A 19960-nucleotide genomic window follows, 5' to 3' on the forward strand; every position below is an offset into this window, starting at 1 on the left:
CAGTGTCTTTTTCGATCGGAATAAATACTACAACATATGTATTTCTCGTCCCATTGATGGTCATGTTACACAGCGCCCGGGAGAGCGGGGTCACTAAACAATTCGATATCGATTTACCGGTATCAGGCATTCCATGTCGTTGCACTCGTACACCCAAAGCGGTTTCACCAGCTCAGCCCGGCTGGACGACGGCAAGGTATGCTTGCTGCGAGCAATCACATAATCCGCCCTGGTCATCTCGGTGCAAACGCTTCTGTAAATGAGCAGAGGGCGGCAAAGCAATCCTTGGATTATGCTAACATCATTACTGTGTACGCGAGCATTTCGCTTCACTTACCCCCGGAACGTCTGTATGTACCGTTCGAGCTTAATATTATCCACGGCCGGCAACTCGGGATGCAGGTAAAACTTTTTCCCCTTGAAGAAATCCAACCCACCGTCCACTGCACCACTGTCCTCGTTTGCCCGATCGCCTTCCTCTTCCGTACTTTTCTCGTACACTTTCTGTGCAGATTGGCCATAGATAGCGTCCTCATCCGTGTCACTCAACTCGTGCAGCATTACGGCCCCTTCCTGTACGGTGTCCACTACGGTGACGTCGTCGGACTGGTTTTCCTCCACCTTGTCCACCGGTTTGTTCGCAATATCTACAATTTCAGCTTCCGAATCGGATGCATTTGCTTCCACCGTATCCAGGGCGAACTTGCGCCAGGAAAGTCGTTTCCGGTTGGTGTAACATTTTTTGATCCAGTCTTGCTTTACGATTTTTCCCTTCCCGTGCACCTGGTTGTACTTTGGAGTGTTTTTGTACGCACAGCTAAAAGCAACGAAAGAAAATTATTTTAAAGGGTGCAAATGATTCGTTTTAATACAGTTCTTACATCAGATGGGTACAGGACGCATCCCAATCAGGCTTGTACTTAGCTCCCATCGCCAGCGCTTGGTTACGAATGTCGGCACGATCGGGATTCTGTGAAGGAAAGTGATCGAAGCAACCATTGAACAACAAGTGATGTACGAGCAGTGCAAATGGATCGTTCGGCCAAGATGGGAGACGCAGCAGAGCACTCGAAAGATATACCCAAAAAGTATTATCGTTACTTCTTGAAAGGTCTGGCATACTATACTTGCCACATGAACCGAGGTAATACAAGTGCAGAAATAGCTTTTCTTTACGATTTTTAAATTCGCACATTTTTTGCCGGTTTTTCTCGTTTCCAGCATGCACCTTGGCTGACCTGCAGGCATACGTGTTTCTGAAGAGCTTGCAGCAACTGTCCGAAGCCGACCTGACCTATCTCTCGAACGAGGTGATGGAGCAGCTCGTTGCCAGCGAAATAGCGGAAGACTACAATGGATACTATCGGCTGAACGAATGGCTACGATTCGCCAACGGTGGCAGTTCTTCCTCATCGGGACAAACGAAACCATTGGACCGTGCGATCGATACTCAGCTCAGCAGCGGTTCGGGGATGAAAAGGATAGTAAATTTCTCCAACACCGTCACAATGTGGCCCACCGATGCAGTGGACGGTGCGGCGACGGCCAGTCCATTGCCGCAACTGGAGGAATTTGTTCCCCTATGCCTGGATGACGGCGAAAAAGCCCCCGAAGGCCCCGGTAATGCATCCGCAAGCGATAGTGATGAAGAAAAATCCACGGAAACCACCGTAAACGATCCTACTAAAAAGGAACAGCCAGCTCCGGAAAAGGAACAACACAGCGATACGGACGATTCCAGTACGGCGAAAGAAAGTGACGATGGTTCCGATGAGGATGCGGATTCGAAAACAATCCCCCACAAACCCATCAAACAGGAACCGGAGGGAGAATCCAATCCAGATCCGGACAGTGGAGATGAAAAACCGAAAGCGGAATGAACAACTAGTGACGTGGAAATATCAAAATTTGGCAAAATTTGTGGAAAACGTAATCCAACGAAAGAATTAACATTTTGAAAACGAAAGTATGTCCCACTTACCTGTATTCCACTTATAACCAGAACCACATTTTCCAGCAGCTTGCCAAACGGTTTGTACTGTACCGGTTTCTTCTGTACCTCTGTATCACTGTCCTCCACGAGGCCGTTTGATAGTCTCGGTTTTTTCAAATTAGGTGAGGCGTCCCGTTGGTTGTTGGCCGGGCTTTTCGACGGAGAGGACAATCGCTTCGCAGGCGGCACCTTTTGCTTCTCGATGGACAATGGTGGACGGGATTGGTCCTGTGGTTTAACCGGTGTGTTCTTCTTCTGCTCAGAATGTACATGATTTGTTAGTGGTTTTCTAGCCTCCGGGGTTGTTGCAGTCAAGCTTTTCCTTTCGTCATTTCGCTTCAGTTCGCCATTCGTCGACCCGGCAAGGTTTAGGAATTCTTTAAACTTGGAAGAAGATGTATCGTGCAGTTTGGATGGTTTCTTCGAATCGGCCTTCGGTGTGAGGGCCGCTTCACGTCTTCCCCCCTCGCTACGGGCGTGCGATGTGGCCACACTTTCATTCATCTTCTTCGTCGGCTTATCATCCTCTGCGTCATACAGCACGGATACATCGTTACGGTTAACCTTCACGCTGGTGTGGACTATCTTCACGTCCTCCTCTTCATCGCTCTCCGCGAACGTTTGTGGTTTTGGTTTTGCTTGCGCCACACTGCGTACACTCCCGGGTGTGGGAATGTTCTTTTGCAGTACCTTCGGTGTGTTGCTGGCATCGCGCATCAAGGCACTGACGGATGGGCCCGCAGTGGTTGAGCTGATCGTTGCCGCCGTTTTGTTCTTCCAGCGGGCAAACACGCTCGAGCTTCCGGCATCGTCCGAATCCGGCGACTCTTCGCGCAGCTTAAACCGACCCAAGTTTAACCCGCCCAACGGCTTGTCTTTGGACTTGTCCGCTTCCTGCCGGATCTGCTGCTGGAATTTTTCCGGCACCAGACTCTTCTTCTCCTTTTTGTCCACCCCGCCGCCGGTGGACGTGGTATGCAGCGCGACAAACGTAAGACCATACTTGACGCGCGAGTTGAACGGTTGGGTGCAGATGATCTTCACCAAATCCCACTTCTCGCCTGCCACCGACGGTATGAGGGCGGAAGAGCCGAAACACTGCACCCCGTTCGTGCCGGTCGAGTTGCGGCTGTCCACCGGGTTCATGAACTTGGTGGCAAGCAGAATTTCCGTGAAGGCCGGATTGCTTGGACCGCTCCGGGCAACCAGCACCTCGATCAGGGCGGAATGTTCGTTCCCGATGTCAATGCCGGTGATGTGGGTCGGTTCTTCGAGCCGTAGCACCACGAAGGCTTTCGGTTCGCCCGCTGCTCGACACTTCCATTTCTTGTTGCCGGGCTTCAGAAGATTCGAGGCGGGATAGTTCTGTAAATGGCGGGGAACGAATTCCATCAGTTCGGGAGGGTTTAGTATGGCCTGGTGGGCCGTTTACTTACCGGATCTTCTGAGCTAAACGATTCAATGGCTTTAAAACTCACGGAAGGCATTTGAACCGTGCGTGCTGGTCCTGTAAATACGCGAATAGCGCTTGCGGCGAGTCATGCCCAGTGTGGCGCGTAATTTTGACATTCGCGTAAACAAACGGACGGTGGAATATGGGATTCACAGCCTACGTGGACAGAATTATGGTAGCATATTTTGAAATATTAATTTAATCATCAGATATCAGTTATACAACTTTTATTATTTTAAGAACAACATTATCAAATTAGAAATATTCAATTATCTTGAAATTTTGCGATTTAAATTGATCGATCATTCATTCTCTACGTGCAGTGGTGTAACTGACACTTTGGAACAGCTGTTGTTTTGGCTTGCCGGTTTCTTGCTTTTCTCCTCCCTGGTGCATCTTCTCCAGAATCCTTCCTCCATGACACTCTTGCGCATCGTGCGGACTGTTGCAAGTGCCGTAAAATCTTTTCCCAACAACGTTCATTCGCTACCGGTCGCTTCCTGCCGAGCCTTCGCCACCTCAAACGCCATGGCTAACTGCGTTCGCGAAATCGAAGGTGACCTCTTCAGCGCTCCCAAGGACCATTCGCTGGCTCACTGCGTGGCAGCCGATCTGAAGATGGGCGCTGGCATCGCGGTAAGATTCAAGCAGCTCTACGGAAAGGTTGACGAACTGAAGGCGCAAAACGCGGGCGTCGGTGGTGTGGCCGTGCTGGCCGATGGTCCATCGCGATACGTCTACTATCTCATTACGAAGAAAACGTACAACCTGAAGCCCACGTACGACGATCTGACCAAGTCCCTGCGGGCGATGAAGGAACACATGGCGAAGAGCGGTGTTGGTAAGCTGGCCATTCCCCGGATCGGGTGCGGTATCGATGGGCTCGAGTGGGGCAAGGTAAAGGAAATCCTGAACACGGTATTCGGGGAAGATGGCGCGTACGAAATCGTTGTGTACAACTACGTGCCGAAGTAATTGCAATACCATAAGAAATCTCCATTAAGTTCCTTATCGATCGATATAGAAGATGCAGAGCATATTGTAATAAAAAAACGTTTAAATTTAAACGGTTTCATCTTTTCGTGCATGAAATAATATTGCGCCATTTCTCGGATTTGATTACACTTTTATTTCTCCTCACACACACACGCACTGAACGAATTAGCAACGGGCAAGTGCGTGAGGAAGCGCAGCGAAGCAAGCGGTGATCCGATTTCATTCACCGCCTACTTTACAATCTCCGTCACCAGCCCGGCAGCAATCGTCACACCCTCCACGCGCAGCATAATTCTGCCGAGATCCTTAAAATCCGCATACCGCTCCATGCCGATCGGTCGCTGAAATTCAATCTCCACCAGCGCGCACGAATTGTTGCCCAGACAGCGTGGATTCTTCTTGATGACCTCCCCGGTGCCCTTGTGCAGCTGTGCCTTCAGCTTGCGTATGGTGGCCGGCTCGATTAGCGACTGGTGATGCAGCAGCACCGGATAGCCGCGCGTGATCGGCACCTTGATGTTGAACACGACGATTCGTGCCAGTATCCGGGTGGCGAGCGGAACCGGATGGTAAATATCGGACAGGATGTAGCCGACCGAAATGTTGTTGATGTCGATGTTGGCCAGCGTTAGCGAGACCTGGTCGCCCGCAAACGCGGTCTGCTGTGGTAACTCGTCGATAGTAATGTTCTTGACCACGGCCTGCTCCTTGCTCGGGCACACCAGCACCTTATCGTTAACGCACACCATGCCCGACTCGATGCGACCGCAGAGGCAGAATCCGGAACCGGTACCTTTGAATATGTCTGCCACCGACAGGCGGAACGGTTTATCGATAGCACGGTCCGGTGTTTTAAAGGAATCTGGAATAGGAATTGAATGAAATCAGCACCCTTATGAAAGACAATCCTGGTAACAGTTAATTTACCTATCACTTTCAACAGTGTCGGTCCATTGTACCACGCGGTCAATGCTGGATCCGTTGGATCCTTTACCAGATTCTCGCCGGTAAGCCCAGAGCAGGGTACGTAGGTAACGTCCGCATCGCGGAACCCTGCCTGCTTGAGGAACACCTTCAGCTTGTTCACGATTTCATCGAATCGCTCCTTCGACCAACCCACCGTGTCCAGCTTGTTGACGACCACGCCCAGCTGACTAACGCCCAGCGAGCGCACCAGCAGAGCGTGCTCCCGTGTTTGGCCACCCTGCTCGAAGCCGGTTTCAAACTCACCGCGAGTCGCGTCCACAACGAGCAGTGCCACGTCCGCCTGATTCGCTCCCGATATCATGTTCGGGATAAAGTCCTTATGTCCTGGTGCATCGAGCAGTGTAATCTGGAAGAAGTGAAAAACGTGTAAATATGCAGCCCAAGCTCAAACTGAATCATTCCCAACCAACCGTTCGTTACCTCTTTCTTGGCCGTCTCGAACCGCGTGCTACCGACGTCCATCGTGATGCCCCGCTCGCGCTCCTCGCCCGTTTCGTCCAACACCCAGGCATACATGAAGCTCGATTTGCCGAGCTTTTTACTCTCCTGCTCGTGTTTGTGCATGATGCGCTGGGAAACATTGCCCGTGTCGTACAGCAAATGACCCATCAGTGTGCTCTTGCCCGCATCCACGTGCCCGATCACCACCATGTGGATGTGATCCTTCCGATCGCCCCGTTCCTTGCCAAACAGCTCCTTCGCATTCCGCGACGGTTCCTTCGGGGTGGATTTGAACGACTGCTGCTGCCGGGCGGCTTCCTCGGTAATTTCGGGCGTATTGCGTCCGGATACACTGGGTGACTGCATCCGGGGGCTGCTGGTCACCTCAAAGGCGAGCGTTTTCTTCGCCACCGAAGCGTTGGGCGTTATGATCACGGTCGAGGCTGCATCGTTCGAAGGGCGCACGTCGGCCGAGGGCGTTGCGACGATGATCGGTACGTTGCGGCCAGCAGCTTGAAGCTTCTTCTCCGAGCGTTCCAGCAAACGTTCACCAATACCTAAAACATTCCATCGTGTGCGCACAGTTGAAGAAAGGGTGAAATGTATAAAATATTGCGAAATAAACCAACTGCAGTGCTCCTTCGTACGACGATCTCTTCTAATGGGACATACAAAAATAGTTTATTTTATTAAAACTTAAGCAGCTAATCAAAAGAGATACCGAAATTTAACGTTTAATACAATACACAAATACTAATCACTATCTATTGCCGGAGAAAAGTCATTCTTATCTCTGGAGCGTCTTTATACACTCTCGGTCTCGGTTCATTCAGTCATCATCAGCTCCGTAGTGTATTTCTACAATCTAAGGACGATATTTCTTGATATGCCCAAGCACTACATCATCCGGCGAGGGCACATCGAATCGAAACGGCACGACGGTGGTATACTTTGGAAAGTAGTGCGAAACATGCACCGGAAGCTTTCGCTTCCTGTACCGTATACCAACCACAACGCCCATCGGAGAGGAGGTCAAGGTGCGGTGGCTCGAAAGATCCCTTTCCAGCACCTCACTGGCATCGATCGTACAGAACTCATCGATCGTCGGTTTCACCGTTTCCGTAATATCACAATCGATGAAACCGTACTGAATGTGGTCCACCGAAGCTGTGCCTGTTTGCTTTAAGCTTTTGCCACTGCCTGCTGCAACAGCGGTTGCGTCCGGTTTCTTCTTGATCAGGGCCGATTTCAAGTCCAATATCCAACCGGTCTGCCCAAGCATCTGCTGGTCAGTGGATTGGGAGGGTGGAGCAGCAGTACCGCCACCACTCGCCACCGCTGTTGGGGGGGAAGCGCACGCGAACGGTTGCTTGAACAGTTGGGGGACGGCAAATCTTGGCGACGCGGCGGTGGCAGGAAAGGAGGGAGGCGTTCCTTTCGATTCAAGATGGTGTTTGGCCAGATCGGAAAGATTCGTAAAAGATTTCATCGCGACAGGAGTGCTCGCACCGATCGAAAGGGCGGCAAACTGTGCCAGCGTGGACGATTGCTTGAGTGTGCCGGGTTCATTGTTTTCCTTCCCCCCACCTTCGGCACACCCGGTGGTGGTGTTCTTATCGACCGGAGGGTCACTTAGCGAGTTCTGTTTCATGCGCTGTTTTACAAGATCATTTAAATTGCCGCTACCACCACCACCACCACCGCCACCACCGCCAACGGCACCGAATTGCACTTTGGGCAGAGCGAAACGTGCGGAACCTAACGTAGTAGGCTGATTGTTGGGCGCCAAATTCCCTCGAGAAGTAGAAGAAGCTTTTAAATCTTACCTTCCGTAAGCAATCCAATTGTGATGCCCATCCGAAGTGTTTCCAAGGTGTGTTAAGGCAAGCGGCCGCAAACAGGAGAGATGACACCGAAAAGAAAGAAGCGTTAAAAATGAACGTCCGTTAGTATGCTTTTGGGGCACTCTGCTTCAGCGTACACGTGCGCGCACGATATCGCACGAAATTGAATTGAATCGTCTTCGAGATCGATACCGGACATTTATACCACACCGGCACATTGGCAAAAACACAATGCTTTTGGATGAAAGCATAACTTAAGCAAAACAAACTAAAATACTTTTAAAAGGCCAAATTTGTTTAAAAAAATTGCAAGTAAGAGCAATGCAGATTAATAAAATAAGAAATAATTTAAATATTAAAAATGGAACATTGCACATTATTGCCCTTGCCCATAGTTGCAGTGCAAATTTCACAACATGCAATGAATTCACCCGCCGTACTGTGCCATGTGGTGTAATGCTGCACGCCGCGCGGTACCATATCTTTATCGCTGTCAGTGTATTGGTGATCGCAGCGGGGCACGCCAATCTTACCTTTTTCCATCGCAGCACCCGCCGTCAGTTTGCTGCCGGGTTTCGCACCCAGCGCCGCGGGTGGCGTCTTGTTACTGTTCAGTATCTCGTCCAGCGCCTTGCTGCATTCGTAATCGTGCTTCATGATCGCTTCCACCATCTGCCGGTCGCTGCACGTTTCGCCGACAATATCCCGGATCTCATCCATACAGGACATCAACCGTGCGCGATCTTCATCGTTTAGTTCCGGCATTTGAAAACACTGACCGAGCGAGAAATTGACATTCAGTGTTCAGTGAGTATAGGAAAGCCCAGCTTACTCCGACTTACCTCCGAATCGCGCCTCTTGTGTGCCGGGCCTTCGCGACCCGTCTCAGCCGCCAGCTCATCGTCGTCTTCTTCTTCGATGTCGCGATTGTTGGCGAGAAATTCGGACATACTTTGTTGCCCTTTGGCACGGTCGTAGATCCATTGCGAGGCGTCGGTGGGCGAGATACAATCGTCCTCCACCGACTGCCCGTACTGATAGTCGTCATCGTCGTAATCTGATGGGGCGGTGGAAGTGTATAAAATGCTTGAGCAGGGATGCTTTTCTCTAGCCCATCGGGTGGTTCATTACGTACCATCGTAGACAGCGTTGCGCACATTTCGGTGGCGAGACATGGTGCCGCAATTTATTCTGTGTTGCTCTAACGAAACTAAACTATTTTCTGTTCACGATAACATACAGCACACGTATGCTGTGGTGGTTTTTCCTGTTCAGTAAAGGATTTCGTTCAGCATTATCGAAAAAATTGCTGGGCCAAAAACACGACGTGTTTATTTGTTTTGAAGGTTGTGTGGCCAACGAAGGTAAACGTCAACCGCGCTTTCGCTGCGCAAGGATATACAGTGTGGTTCGTTACTTGCAGTCAAATCTTTTCTAAAAAAGTCGTAAAAAAGATTAAATTAATTAAAATACTGCACTATATTCGATAAAAACTATACAAATGATTTTTAATACAAAACAACGGATATTTTAGTTCCATTCCTCAAAAAACGACCTACGTGATGTCGAAGGACACGACCGATGACAGCAGATTGCGTGCGTGCCGGTTGGTGGTAGATTAGAAAAGAAAACAAGCCTTTCCGCAAGGGAACCGGCAGGACTGTTTTGGAAACAAACCCAAACGATGCCACCGAAAAAGGATGCTAAAGGAGGAGCAAAAGCAGCCCCAGCTAAGGGCGGTGGCAAGAAGGGAGGTGGCGCTGAGGAAGGTAACACACTAAACTAGTCAACCAACACTTCCCGCGCGGTAAACATTTGCACGTTTCCTACTTCCAGGTGCGGCGAAGGAGAAAAAGGGTGGAACTGCGGTAAAGGTACGACACATCCTGTGCGAAAAGCAGGGCAAAATAATGGAAGCCCTGGAGAAGCTGAAGGAAGGCCAGGCGTTTAATGTGGTGGCGACCAACTACAGCGAGGACAAGGCACGCCAGGGCGGCGATCTTGGGTGGCAGATTCGCGGGGCCATGGTGGGACCGTTCCAGGATGCGGCATTTGCGTTACCAATCTCCACTACTAACGCGCCCAAGTACACGGATCCACCGATCAAGACCAAGTTCGGATACCATATTATAATGGTGGAAGGCAAGAAGTAGGCACACCAATAAACGGCTTCGTTATATTTTCAATTCACTCGCTTCGCTTCGTTAGCACGATTCGTCTGCTCAATCTTTACCAGCTGCCCGGTTTGGTAGAAACAGTAGGAGGCCACGTACAGGCCGATGTAGTTGCTTAGCCCCTCCGTGTATGTTCGCTCGAGGTAGATGAAGCCGACCCTTTCGGAGGCAAAGAAGAAGAAATTCGAAAGCACCGAGGGGATGAACACGTGTGTACCGATGATCGCTCGCCACCGGCTGTCGGCGGGTGTGCAGTGATTAACTAGGCGCTCCAGCAAAATGCACACCCAATTGATCAGCGACCAGATGAGAATGAACAGAAACACACCGTGCCAGATGTAGATGAACGCAAACGTGGCCAGACTGGCCAGAACTTTGCGCGGAAGCCCGGACGTCTTCGTGCACAGCTCGGTGTAGATGTACTTGAACAGGAACTCGTACAAACTGCGGTCGAAGTATTTCCACATGTCCGAGTATTGGTTTACCCGGGCGATGCAGATCGGTTTCGCCGGCATGTCTATTCCATCGAACCGACCGAACGCGATCCCAACGCCGTAGAACACCACGTACTTTATGTAGAAAAACTGTCCCATCAGAAAGCCAAGGCCGTACAGTGCCCAAAGGTTAACGTGGCGCAACAGCACCAGATCCTGCTGGATGAGATTCACGTACAGGAAGTGTTGTCCTGCCAGCATGACCAGCGTCCAGAACCAGGCCATCGTCAACCGCTTCGCCAGTATCCACAGCCGATCGGGGAGAGTGCGCGGTTCGAGCTCGTCCTTAAAATGATTGTGCAGTGTTTTGAACCGACTGTACACGATGGCGGGACCCATAAGTAGCAGCGGAAAATACAGCAAGTAAGCCAGTAGGTCACGCAGGTCGTAGTGTTTGGCCGATGAGCCTTCAGCGCCCTTGTCCAGACAGAAGCTGGCGCACTTGATAACATTCCACGATGTGATCAGACTCAGCTCGAGCAGCTGGTCATTATCGATGCCGAAGTGCACGTTTAGCTTGTCGTAAAAATACCACACCTTGAAGTAGTTAATTACCGCTATCCATAGGAACGTTTTCATCCAAACTGCACGACGGTAGTAGTTGGGCGGGTTCGCGTAATAGAAGGATAAGCTTTGTGCTAGTATCACCGCCAGCACTGGCAAGTTGTACATGCTATAGATTACAACCAGTCCGTAGATCGTCAGCACGGTGGACACCTGCTTGGCACAGAAACGGCGCGTAAGCTCCATCACGATTGTGTGCAGCAGGAAGTATATTCCATTTCGCTGGACGAATCCAAGATAGTGTTCCCATTCCCAATCGAAATCATCCCGTCGTCGGAAGTTAAACAGGGACCAGCCGGCATCGAGGCTGTGATAGTTGGACAATTTTTCTGAGGGATGCAAACATTACAAGAATCTGTGTGTGTTATAAGATATAAACTAAAATGAACTGAATGTTGCTTACCATTGCTCAGCTCGTAGTTTTTGTAGAAGGAATATATCAAGAAGCAAATGTACAAAATCGCGCACACGATCAATTCTGTCGCTGGTTTCTGTACCATGTTGAGACCACTTGCATTTGAGGCCACTTGCAGCGCTACTACACTTACAATACAGAAGGCTCGTATATAGTTTTCCGATTTATCATCGTCGTACTTGGAATTGTTAAACTACATTTAGTAAGTTACGACCAGAATGTTTTATTCATTCCGTTCCCGTACACAGTGAATTCTTGTGCTATTGAGTAAATAGGTTAGGTACAATACAAGAACTCTTCTTAAAACTACATTTAATAAAAACTGCACAGCCTACTTTCAATGCGAAAAGCTTAAACAAAAACAGTGATGCCGAGCGATTTTTTTCTGCTTAATAAATAGGGATTGTTTGTTTTCGTTAAAAAAAAAGAAAAACACCTGTAAACAAATTTACGCACAAAGGTAATTTTCAACGTCATCTTTTTTGACACATAGGAAAAAAATCAAATTTACTGGTATAATGACCGTTAGTCTCATAAAGTAGACTTGTTAAAATTCAAAACGGAAATAAAACATTCGTATGTTCACAATAAAATAATAAAATCTATAAATAAAAAGTTAAAGTTCGGATGTTATTTGATGTACGGATGCACGATCGATTAAACAATGCAACATTAATGTGCGATTTTTTTTGCACTGGCTTTATTGTACTTTGTTTTCACATTTTTATAAAAAACTTTCAAACCGACTTAAAATAATGACATGTTAAGAAAATAAGTTCTTACATTTGTAATGCTTCTTAGACAAAAAACCGCTTTACTTGCGCGCTGCCTTATCGAAAAGGCAGCCGACTTAAAAACTAACGAATGACATGCAACAAACGTAGAAAAAGGAGGAAAATTATTTAAAAGAAAGATAAATACAGCATAAAGCACGTCCAAACACGTCGGCGCTGTGTGTGTGGTTAATGATATAATGGGGTTTGTAGAGTTTTCTTTTTCTTATTCACCTAATATCACATGTTTGATTTGTTTAGTAACCCTTCAATGTGTGCGCGCTCCTTTAGTTGTGTATCGGTGCCGCACACCTTAAATACGTTTTCTGTTTTTTTCCTGCTTACTAAATCCCTTCTTTCATTCTTTCTTCGTAAATATGATAGAAGCTCCTAACAACATGCTACAACAAGATATATATTAAGCGATTGTATCTTTTATAGTCCTTGTGTGATCCTCCTTTCTTTTTTTTTTGTAAAAAATGTGATTGTATGTAGATGTGTATGCGTGTTTTTGCTGTGCTTTGACTTATTGTTAATCGTTACTCGTTAGGCAACATTGTACCATTATTGTGCAACGTGATGTTCTACTACCCGATAAGCCTTCTGTTGAGTATATTAAGTATTCAGTTAAGTAAAGTAAAGTAAAGTATTTAAGTACTTAAATACGCCGCGAAAATAAATATCATACATTAGGGGGAAAATAAATTAGCGATAAATTAGTGTTGAAATAAATTACCGAAAAAATAAATTAATTAAACCCTAAAAACCTACACTGAAATGCAATGTAATACTATCTTTGGTACTAAGCTTAGGCCATTAACACTATTCTTTGGTTCACTAGAGTTTGGTGTTCCGGACTAGATAAAATGTACACGGTATGACTAGCCTGACGGGTTGTAAATTGTTTGAGATCTTACGAAAGCTGATTGATTTGAGAATAAATAGAATAAATATGACTAGGGAATGACTAGGCATGTATTATACCAGTTTTAAAGCAGTCAACCATTGACACTATTCCTAAAGGGATTAGATGACCCTTTGGCAATGGGCCCTTTCCGGACTAGAGAGAGAGACAGAGATAGGGATGCGAATGTTCGATGAACTGGACTAGATTTTAATGCTTTCTTTGGATGTTTTTTTCTTTGGTACACAAATGACTAGAAAATAAGACAGATTTACTTAAGCCTTGACTAGAGCTTTCACACTAACCTAAACGCTTATTATCAACTAAACCCTGACACACTATTACGATTACCTGCTATTATGTACTTGTGCGCATTGTAAAATGAAATTGTTGTGCTGTGCTGCTGGTAGTTAAAATCCTTTAAAATCCACAACGTTCACGCGCCACTAAAACGCTAGTGAACTGCGTGAACTAGGACTTCAAGCCAGCTAACCTATATGGCACAGTTCATTCGCACGATTGCAAAAGCCACTTCCCGAACCTGCAGCGCACGTTTCGAATGCAGCCAACCCCGTCCTCAGGGTGGGCAACATTCGAAAGCCTTTGCTTTTGAAATGAAACACAAACAAAAAATATAGTTACAGAAATCGTATACCATATGCAAATTTCGTTTTCTATGCAATCGATAGAAATTTTAAATTTCGAGCATTAAAAATCCTGCTCCATAGCTGGATCGTATTTGTACAACAGCCCTCAACAGAAAGGGTCGTTTGAAATCTTTGTAGGTCTTGCTGCGATGCTCATATCAACGATTCAGCGATTTCTGGGTTAAATTAATTAAGCCGGAATGTAAAAATCGAAACATGAAACATGAAATTACTAAATGATTGCTTTACCGACAGCTGATCTAAATGGTTGAATAAATGGTAGTTGGAAATAGTAATTTGAAAACACAACTATTGCAAGTAACGCCGCCATTGAGGGGAGCTGACGTTGAATGAGCACAGAATAGACGCAAAGTATTTATAATAAATAAAGTGTAATTAACACAATCCTAACCTAACTTTACACGAATGACTAGATGCTTACTCATCTTTGGGTTTGGTGGTTTTGCAGCTTTGCAAGCTTCAAACCTCGAATGTACAAGAAGTATGGCTGAAAAGGGGACGGAAGTTCCTGATTTTGTTTTTCTCCGTTTACTATAATAGCAGAATAGGGTTAGAAAAATAGCTTTACTAAAGAGAGATCGAAACTAAGCAAGAAAGTGGAGAACATAAACGTAGGAAAAGATTGTCGAGAAAAATGTAAAAAAGAGAAAAGGAAACACGCGAAACTCGCCACCGAAACTTCCGTCAGGCAAAAAAGGGAAAAAAGGAAAGTAAAAGAGACAATAAAAACTACGACTAGTGTAAAAAGGGGTGAAGCTTTGCTTCCGTCCTAAACTCCTAATCCTAAACTGACTAGCATTGCTCGTGTTATCTTTGGAGTAAAATCTACAGATATCTCTCTCTCTCGCCCAATGGGCCGCACTAACTTAAACACTGGTTGTGAAATGGGGTTCACTGGGTGTGTGAGTTCTACCCCTTTTCCTAATCCTAATCCTTTGGTATGGCGCTGTAGAATCGGGTTCGATACGATAAAGTAATGTACAGACAAGGCGCAACACGAAGCTGCTGCTGCCCACGCGTAAACTATCGAAGGCAATAGTAGGGCGGGCATGTAGAACATCACACTGCACGTGGCCGCCTGTGCAGCGCACAGTAAATCGCAAAAGTCTCGTAAAGAGTGAAGAAAGAAAAAAAGCTAAGGCTCCTGCTACGTTCGCGAACGTTAAAGTGTCACGAACGGGTTACTTACATCTCGAGTTAAACACACACACACACACACACGCTCAAAAAAGATTACTTACTACTTTTACACCACCAGTGCCGTCGTGTGGCGAATGACGGACGGTCCGTTGCGCAGTCGGGCCAGTGCTGCGGCGGCCAGGTTTTCCTCCTCGGTGAAACGATCGCAGTAGGCCGACCGGTACTGGCGCTCCATCTCATCGTCCTCGTCCTCCTGCTCCGGCACGTGCTCCCGGTAGTCCTCGTTGATGACGAGCGTACGCTCCTCCTCACAGTCACTGTCGTCGAGGGCCACACTGCCCCGGCCCGACGAGGACGCTACCGATGGGGCACGCTCCCGCACGAACGTCACCGTCGCCGGTCCCTGATAGTATCCGGCCGCGTTTACTACCTCAAACTCATGCTCACCACCACCAACACCATCGTCGGAGGCAAGCGTGGTGAACATGGCAAGTGGTGGTGGCGCTTGTGGCACCACTCGCGACTGTCTGCTGTCAGCAGTGTACGTTGCTGTGCCGCTTTCCACCGATTGGCTGGAGTGGTTGGAATGGTTCGAGTCTTCGCTGCGATACTGGGCAGTGGACGGGCTCGGGCTTGCCGGTCGGGGCTGCTGCTTGGTCGCGCCCTTTCCGCCCTGCTTGCTGGCTGCCTGTCTGCTGTGCGTTAGCTGATGCTTCTTGAGGTAGGCCGGCCGTTTGAACGTTTTGTCGCACTGGACGCACCGGAACTTGCCCGCCTGAGCTCCTCCGCCGTCCGAGTCGGTCGAATCGCTGCTCGGTTCCGCACGGGTCGCTGCCGCCGTCGCCGCCGCTCCTCCCTTCTTGCCGACCTGATCGCGCGGTTTGTGCCAGCGACGATGCGACGCCAGGTTCGCCGGGCAGTTGAACCGCTTGCCACACTCGGGACAGCGGTACTCGAGCAGCACGATGCAGGAGCAGCGGTGCTGCGCCAGCCCGAACGCATCCTCAAACTCCAACCGGCACAGCTTGCAGTTGTAGCCGCCGATCACGTTCGGGATGGCGGCCAGCTCGGCCCGCACCTCGTCCGACACCTCGACCAGATTGAACTGCGGATCGATGTCGCCCGATTCGCGCGGCGTATCGCCGCTCAGTGCCTCCTCGAGCGAGATGATGATCGTGCCGGACACGGGCGATGAGTTTTCCTCGTCGAACTTCAGCTTCCGGATGGCTTTGGCGCGCCGCTCCTTGGACGGGGCCAGCGCGGCCGGTGGATTTTTCGTACTTTTCGGTGGTCCATCGGGCTGGCCGCTCTTCGGGCTGGCCGTTTTGGCCGGTGTGGCTAGCTCCTTCTTGATGTCGATATGGAGCGGCTCCGGGGCCGGTTTGGCGCGCTTGGCCAGTGGTTCCTCCTTCACCGCCGGCACGTTTAACTGATTGTCCTCGCGGTACCGCTTCTTCAGCGGCGAAGGTGTGGCGGGGGGTGTGATGGGACCCACCACCACCGTCGTCGTCACTTGGCGCACGGTCAAATCCAACGGACTGTCGCCGGTGGCGGGCACCGGCCTTCCGGCCACCTCACCATACTGTAGCTTGTACGAGGGCGGCAAACTGGCGACCGTGGTCAGGAGACCGGCTGGGGACGGCTGGCGGGTTGGTACGGGTTGCACGGTTGCTGCCATCCTTGCATATCACACTCCGGGCACATACAGAGCACAAAACTGCTAAGCACGCGCACAAAAACTCTCACACGCAACAAACAAACAAACAGCACGGGAAACGCTGGACTGACGCCGCCACAATGTCAAAGGCCACTACGTTGATGGTGTGCAGTAGGTACTAATGCTATTTACAAACAGTCTACTTCGATGCCACTGCAATATACTCCTTCACGACACGCAACGCCTTTGCCCTGATTTGCGCCTGATTTGCTCGATCCGCGTGTATGACCTCGGCCGTGGCCAGGCACTGAATGATCCTCCCTCCGACCGATCCGGACCATTTTATACCGGGCTCGGGGTTCTGTAAGCCGCTTTCTCTCCCCCCAAACAACGCGCACACTGTACATAGCACGCTCGTCCACCGTCAGGACACACGAAACCCTCCACGCTCTCTCTGTTGGTGTGTGTGTGTAAACCGGTCTCTTCGCTTCACGCGTACCGGAAGGACGCGGACAGGCGAATACATACGGCAGCGAACACATACCGCGTGCGCATGTGTGCGCAAGAGCCTTCCCCTCCCTTTTAAACCATCATCGCACGCACACAAACGAAGCAGGAATGAAACGAAGGAAAAAAAATGGGAAAAGGTGCCGTGCAAAGGGATGTAAACACACCCCGCCTCGGTTGCCAGCCACCCTTCCTTGCCACGGTCGGTGACCGCTGCTCTAGGGTTGGCACGCGACTCCGGCTTGTACAAAGAGCCTCGAGCACGTGCGGCGTTGACGGCGTCCTTTTTCTCCCCGCTCTTTACGCTTCCTTGCACTTCCCCGCTTCCCGTGACGCGATTTTAAGCGTCGATTGCTTTTGCACAACCGGTCCAGCGGGCAACCAGGGGTGCAGTGTCCCCCTTCAGTGAATGGAGGAGAATTCGATCAGGTTTTATTTCTCTTCTTGCTTTTCCTTTTTCGGCCAATTTTCCACCGAGCATAGGCGGCTCAGCATAATTCCTGGTGGTGATTCATGCCTCAACATACATTATACCAATTTTTATTCCGACGAGCATTAGGTGTTGGATGTGTGGAGGGCGCCTGTGTGTGTGTGTTTCTCGTTCTTTTTTTGTGTGTGCTGAGTTTGGTTTTTAATGTAGTTTCGTCCTTAAAGATCTGCCAGCGGGAGGGATTTTTTGTCCCCCTGTAAATGGGCGACGATCCTTCTCCCAGCCCAGCAATACGATCAAGTAGAATCGAAAAGGGGATGGAGAACCATACCGTCACACCACGGGTCTGTTAATTATGATTGCCGACGTTGTATTTTTGTGTTCGTTTTGTCCTATGCATAAGCTCCAGCAAAGCGTGAAACTAGATGGAAATGAGTATGCGTACGTAAGCGCATTTTTATCAGCTTTCCATCGCGGGACCAGGCGGAAGCAGCGAAAGGAGATTGATTTTCCGTACACTTTCCCCGTCTCGCTTCTGTCCTGTATGCTTTCCGGGGTTTGTGTAGCTATTTTTTTTTTTTTGTAACCTTTTCCTCCAATCCCTGTTTTACCGTCTTTCTCTGTATCTATTCCTGCCCAGCTGCACACCAGGGCCAGGGTGTGTGGCTCGTGCCGTAGAGTGGCGTGGCGTGTGCGAGATGGTGAATTTTTCCGCATTATTGCTGCGTTTTTTTTTAAATTATTAGCGCTGGCGTCGAGCCTGAGGTACATACCCTGAGCGGGTCGAGGTGTGGCGGCTACAAACGGGAACACGATCCCTCAACATTGTCCTTTTTTGCTTGGGGTGCTTCGGCTGCTGCTGCATTGGCTTTGCGTCAACCGTTAGATTTGTAGCAAATATTGTGCAGCTGCCGAGCCGGGAGTTGGACGAGACAGAAGAGGACGAAGACGAAGCACTCGGTTCGTTATTGATTTCGGTGCTAGAGATTGACATGCTGGCTGCAGGTAAAAATAAAAAGGTGGAAACGATCTTTGACAAATGGCAAGATTCCAAAACTGTTGCCTGAACGATTCTCGAACGATCGGCAAGCAGCAACAACAGCAGATCATATGGTTCTGCCAGTGTCAATGAACTTTTTTTGTGTGTGCGTGCGTTTGGGTCTTTTTAAAGGAAAACGATGGGATTCCTATACCCAACGATGTATTGAACGGTTTCTACGGTGTCACAAGGATCTTCAGAGCGTTCCCTCGCATCGAACGTTTCCCGTCAGCTGGTGACTGCGGCTGCTGATCGTACAAGAACACATCCAATGACAGACATCTTCGGAGCCACCTTCCGGTTAAGGGTGACAGATGCAAAATGCATCCTTGCTAACTCGAAATTGTTCTACACACCATAAGCAAAACTATATTAATTTCCAGTTCCTTCTCTTCTGCACACTTATAAGCTACTACATCGTCCAGCGATCGAGCAGGATTGCGATGACACCTTACACAACATTCCTAACCTTCCTCACTGAGCAGACAACAGACGGCACCTGTGCAAAGTGCTGTCTTTGCTCGAGTTGGCCAGAGGGGTTAACCTATCACCAGGAAAAGCAAGACACTTGCTGCCACGGCGCTTTCGTCTTCACCTCGAAAGGGTACGGGGACCCGTTTTATGATGTACGCCTTTTTTATCGCTCACATAAACACCGGTAGCTAAACCACCAGCCCGGTAATAGGAGCTCTCACCGTAAGCTCACCCTTTTTTTCCCCCTACTCTACAAGGGAGCGTCTTTAGCCCATTCATGTCGGGGAATGTGACGAAGACGACGACGACGCAAGGCACTGCTGCGGTAGTGTAGGAAACACCCTAACTCCACCGTCTGGAAACGAAACGATGCGCAACCGATGGGGTGAGAAGTCGATTGCGAGCCAAAGGGAAGGGGAGAGGGCTTTTCTTCCCGATTTTCTCGGTTTTCCTTTCAAGTTCAGGGTCTTGTACAGGGAGGGAAGGTGTGTACAGGAACAGGTAAAGAGGCTAAGGTGGGCTAATGCAATTAAAACTGTCGCTTGTCGTTTGCAAGCAAAGAATTAATTTCGATTAATTGTGTAATCCTCGTACAGAAGGTATTAGGTAGCATATGAAACATACAAAAGTGGCTGAAGGACTTACAGAGAAGTTATGGTTGCGCTTTTTTCGTTACTGTTGTAATTCACTTCAGCGCAATGAACGCTGGTGTGCTCGCTGAACCAAGCCACCCAGTTCCTAGGTTGTTTATCATATCCCGTTCTATCGGCAGCAAATAAGATAATCATAATACAATCTACCTTGCTGGGGTGGTTCGTTTTGCGATGGGGCCACCGAAGGGGAGACACCAAACCATTCCTATTGACAATATGTCACGGTGCCACACACATAAACACACGTTCTGGTCGTGTGCATTTCGTTACGTGCTAGTTATTTATTTATGCCATTAATCTACAGCAAAACCGCGCGCACGTGGACAGGGGTGGTGGAAAGTATTCTCGGGTACA

The 19960-nt window shown here is 48.9% G+C and overlaps 7 protein-coding genes across 7 annotated transcripts; 3 read left to right on the forward strand and 4 right to left on the reverse strand.

Moving 5' to 3' along the window:
* Positions 1-41: 41 nt before the first annotated feature.
* On the reverse strand, positions 42-3582 carry LOC120897074 (DNA repair protein XRCC1). The gene is made up of 5 exons (XM_040301685.1): positions 3430-3582; positions 1982-3358; positions 882-970; positions 338-817; positions 42-253 (listed from the first exon to the last, which is right to left on the reverse strand). Exons 1-5 carry the CDS (start codon positions 3478-3480, stop codon positions 94-96), a joined length of 2157 nt encoding a protein of 718 aa, XP_040157619.1. The 5' UTR covers positions 3481-3582; the 3' UTR covers positions 42-93.
* Positions 1005-1966, forward strand: LOC120897079. Its single transcript, XM_040301692.1, has 2 exons — positions 1005-1144; positions 1222-1966. Exons 1-2 carry the CDS (start codon positions 1030-1032, stop codon positions 1878-1880), a joined length of 774 nt encoding a protein of 257 aa, XP_040157626.1. The 5' UTR covers positions 1005-1029; the 3' UTR covers positions 1881-1966.
* A 149-nt stretch (positions 3583-3731) lies between the features above and the next one.
* Positions 3732-4513, forward strand: LOC120897080 (ADP-ribose glycohydrolase OARD1-like). The gene has a single exon (XM_040301693.1). It carries the CDS (start codon positions 3864-3866, stop codon positions 4419-4421), a length of 558 nt encoding a protein of 185 aa, XP_040157627.1. The 5' UTR covers positions 3732-3863; the 3' UTR covers positions 4422-4513.
* Positions 4514-4551: 38 nt separating this feature from the next.
* LOC120897075 (HBS1-like protein) lies at positions 4552-9051 on the reverse strand. The gene is made up of 6 exons (XM_040301686.1): positions 8850-9051; positions 8557-8771; positions 8248-8488; positions 5850-6427; positions 5370-5775; positions 4552-5304 (listed from the first exon to the last, which is right to left on the reverse strand). Exons 1-6 carry the CDS (start codon positions 8887-8889, stop codon positions 4673-4675), a joined length of 2112 nt encoding a protein of 703 aa, XP_040157620.1. The 5' UTR covers positions 8890-9051; the 3' UTR covers positions 4552-4672.
* A 68-nt stretch (positions 9052-9119) lies between these two features.
* Positions 9120-9904, forward strand: LOC120897081 (peptidyl-prolyl cis-trans isomerase NIMA-interacting 4). The gene is made up of 2 exons (XM_040301694.1): positions 9120-9483; positions 9551-9904. Exons 1-2 carry the CDS (start codon positions 9399-9401, stop codon positions 9865-9867), a joined length of 402 nt encoding a protein of 133 aa, XP_040157628.1. The 5' UTR covers positions 9120-9398; the 3' UTR covers positions 9868-9904.
* Positions 9865-11769, reverse strand: LOC120897076 (protein-cysteine N-palmitoyltransferase Rasp). Its single transcript, XM_040301688.1, has 2 exons — positions 11350-11769; positions 9865-11275 (listed from the first exon to the last, which is right to left on the reverse strand). The coding sequence occupies exons 1-2, from the start codon at positions 11444-11446 to the stop codon at positions 9897-9899; spliced, it is 1476 nt and encodes a 491-aa protein (XP_040157622.1). The 5' UTR covers positions 11447-11769; the 3' UTR covers positions 9865-9896.
* Positions 11770-12290: 521 nt separating this feature from the next.
* LOC120897164 (insulinoma-associated protein 1b) lies at positions 12291-16798 on the reverse strand. The gene is made up of 2 exons (XM_040301828.1): positions 14948-16798; positions 12291-12535 (listed from the first exon to the last, which is right to left on the reverse strand). The coding sequence occupies exon 1, from the start codon at positions 16522-16524 to the stop codon at positions 14953-14955; it is 1572 nt and encodes a 523-aa protein (XP_040157762.1). The 5' UTR covers positions 16525-16798; the 3' UTR covers positions 12291-12535; positions 14948-14952.
* Positions 16799-19960: the final 3162 nt, after the last annotated feature.

The sequence above is a fragment of the Anopheles arabiensis genome, chromosome 2, assembly GCF_016920715.1.
Source record: "Anopheles arabiensis isolate DONGOLA chromosome 2, AaraD3, whole genome shotgun sequence".
Lineage (NCBI taxonomy): Eukaryota > Metazoa > Arthropoda > Insecta > Diptera > Culicidae > Anopheles > Anopheles arabiensis.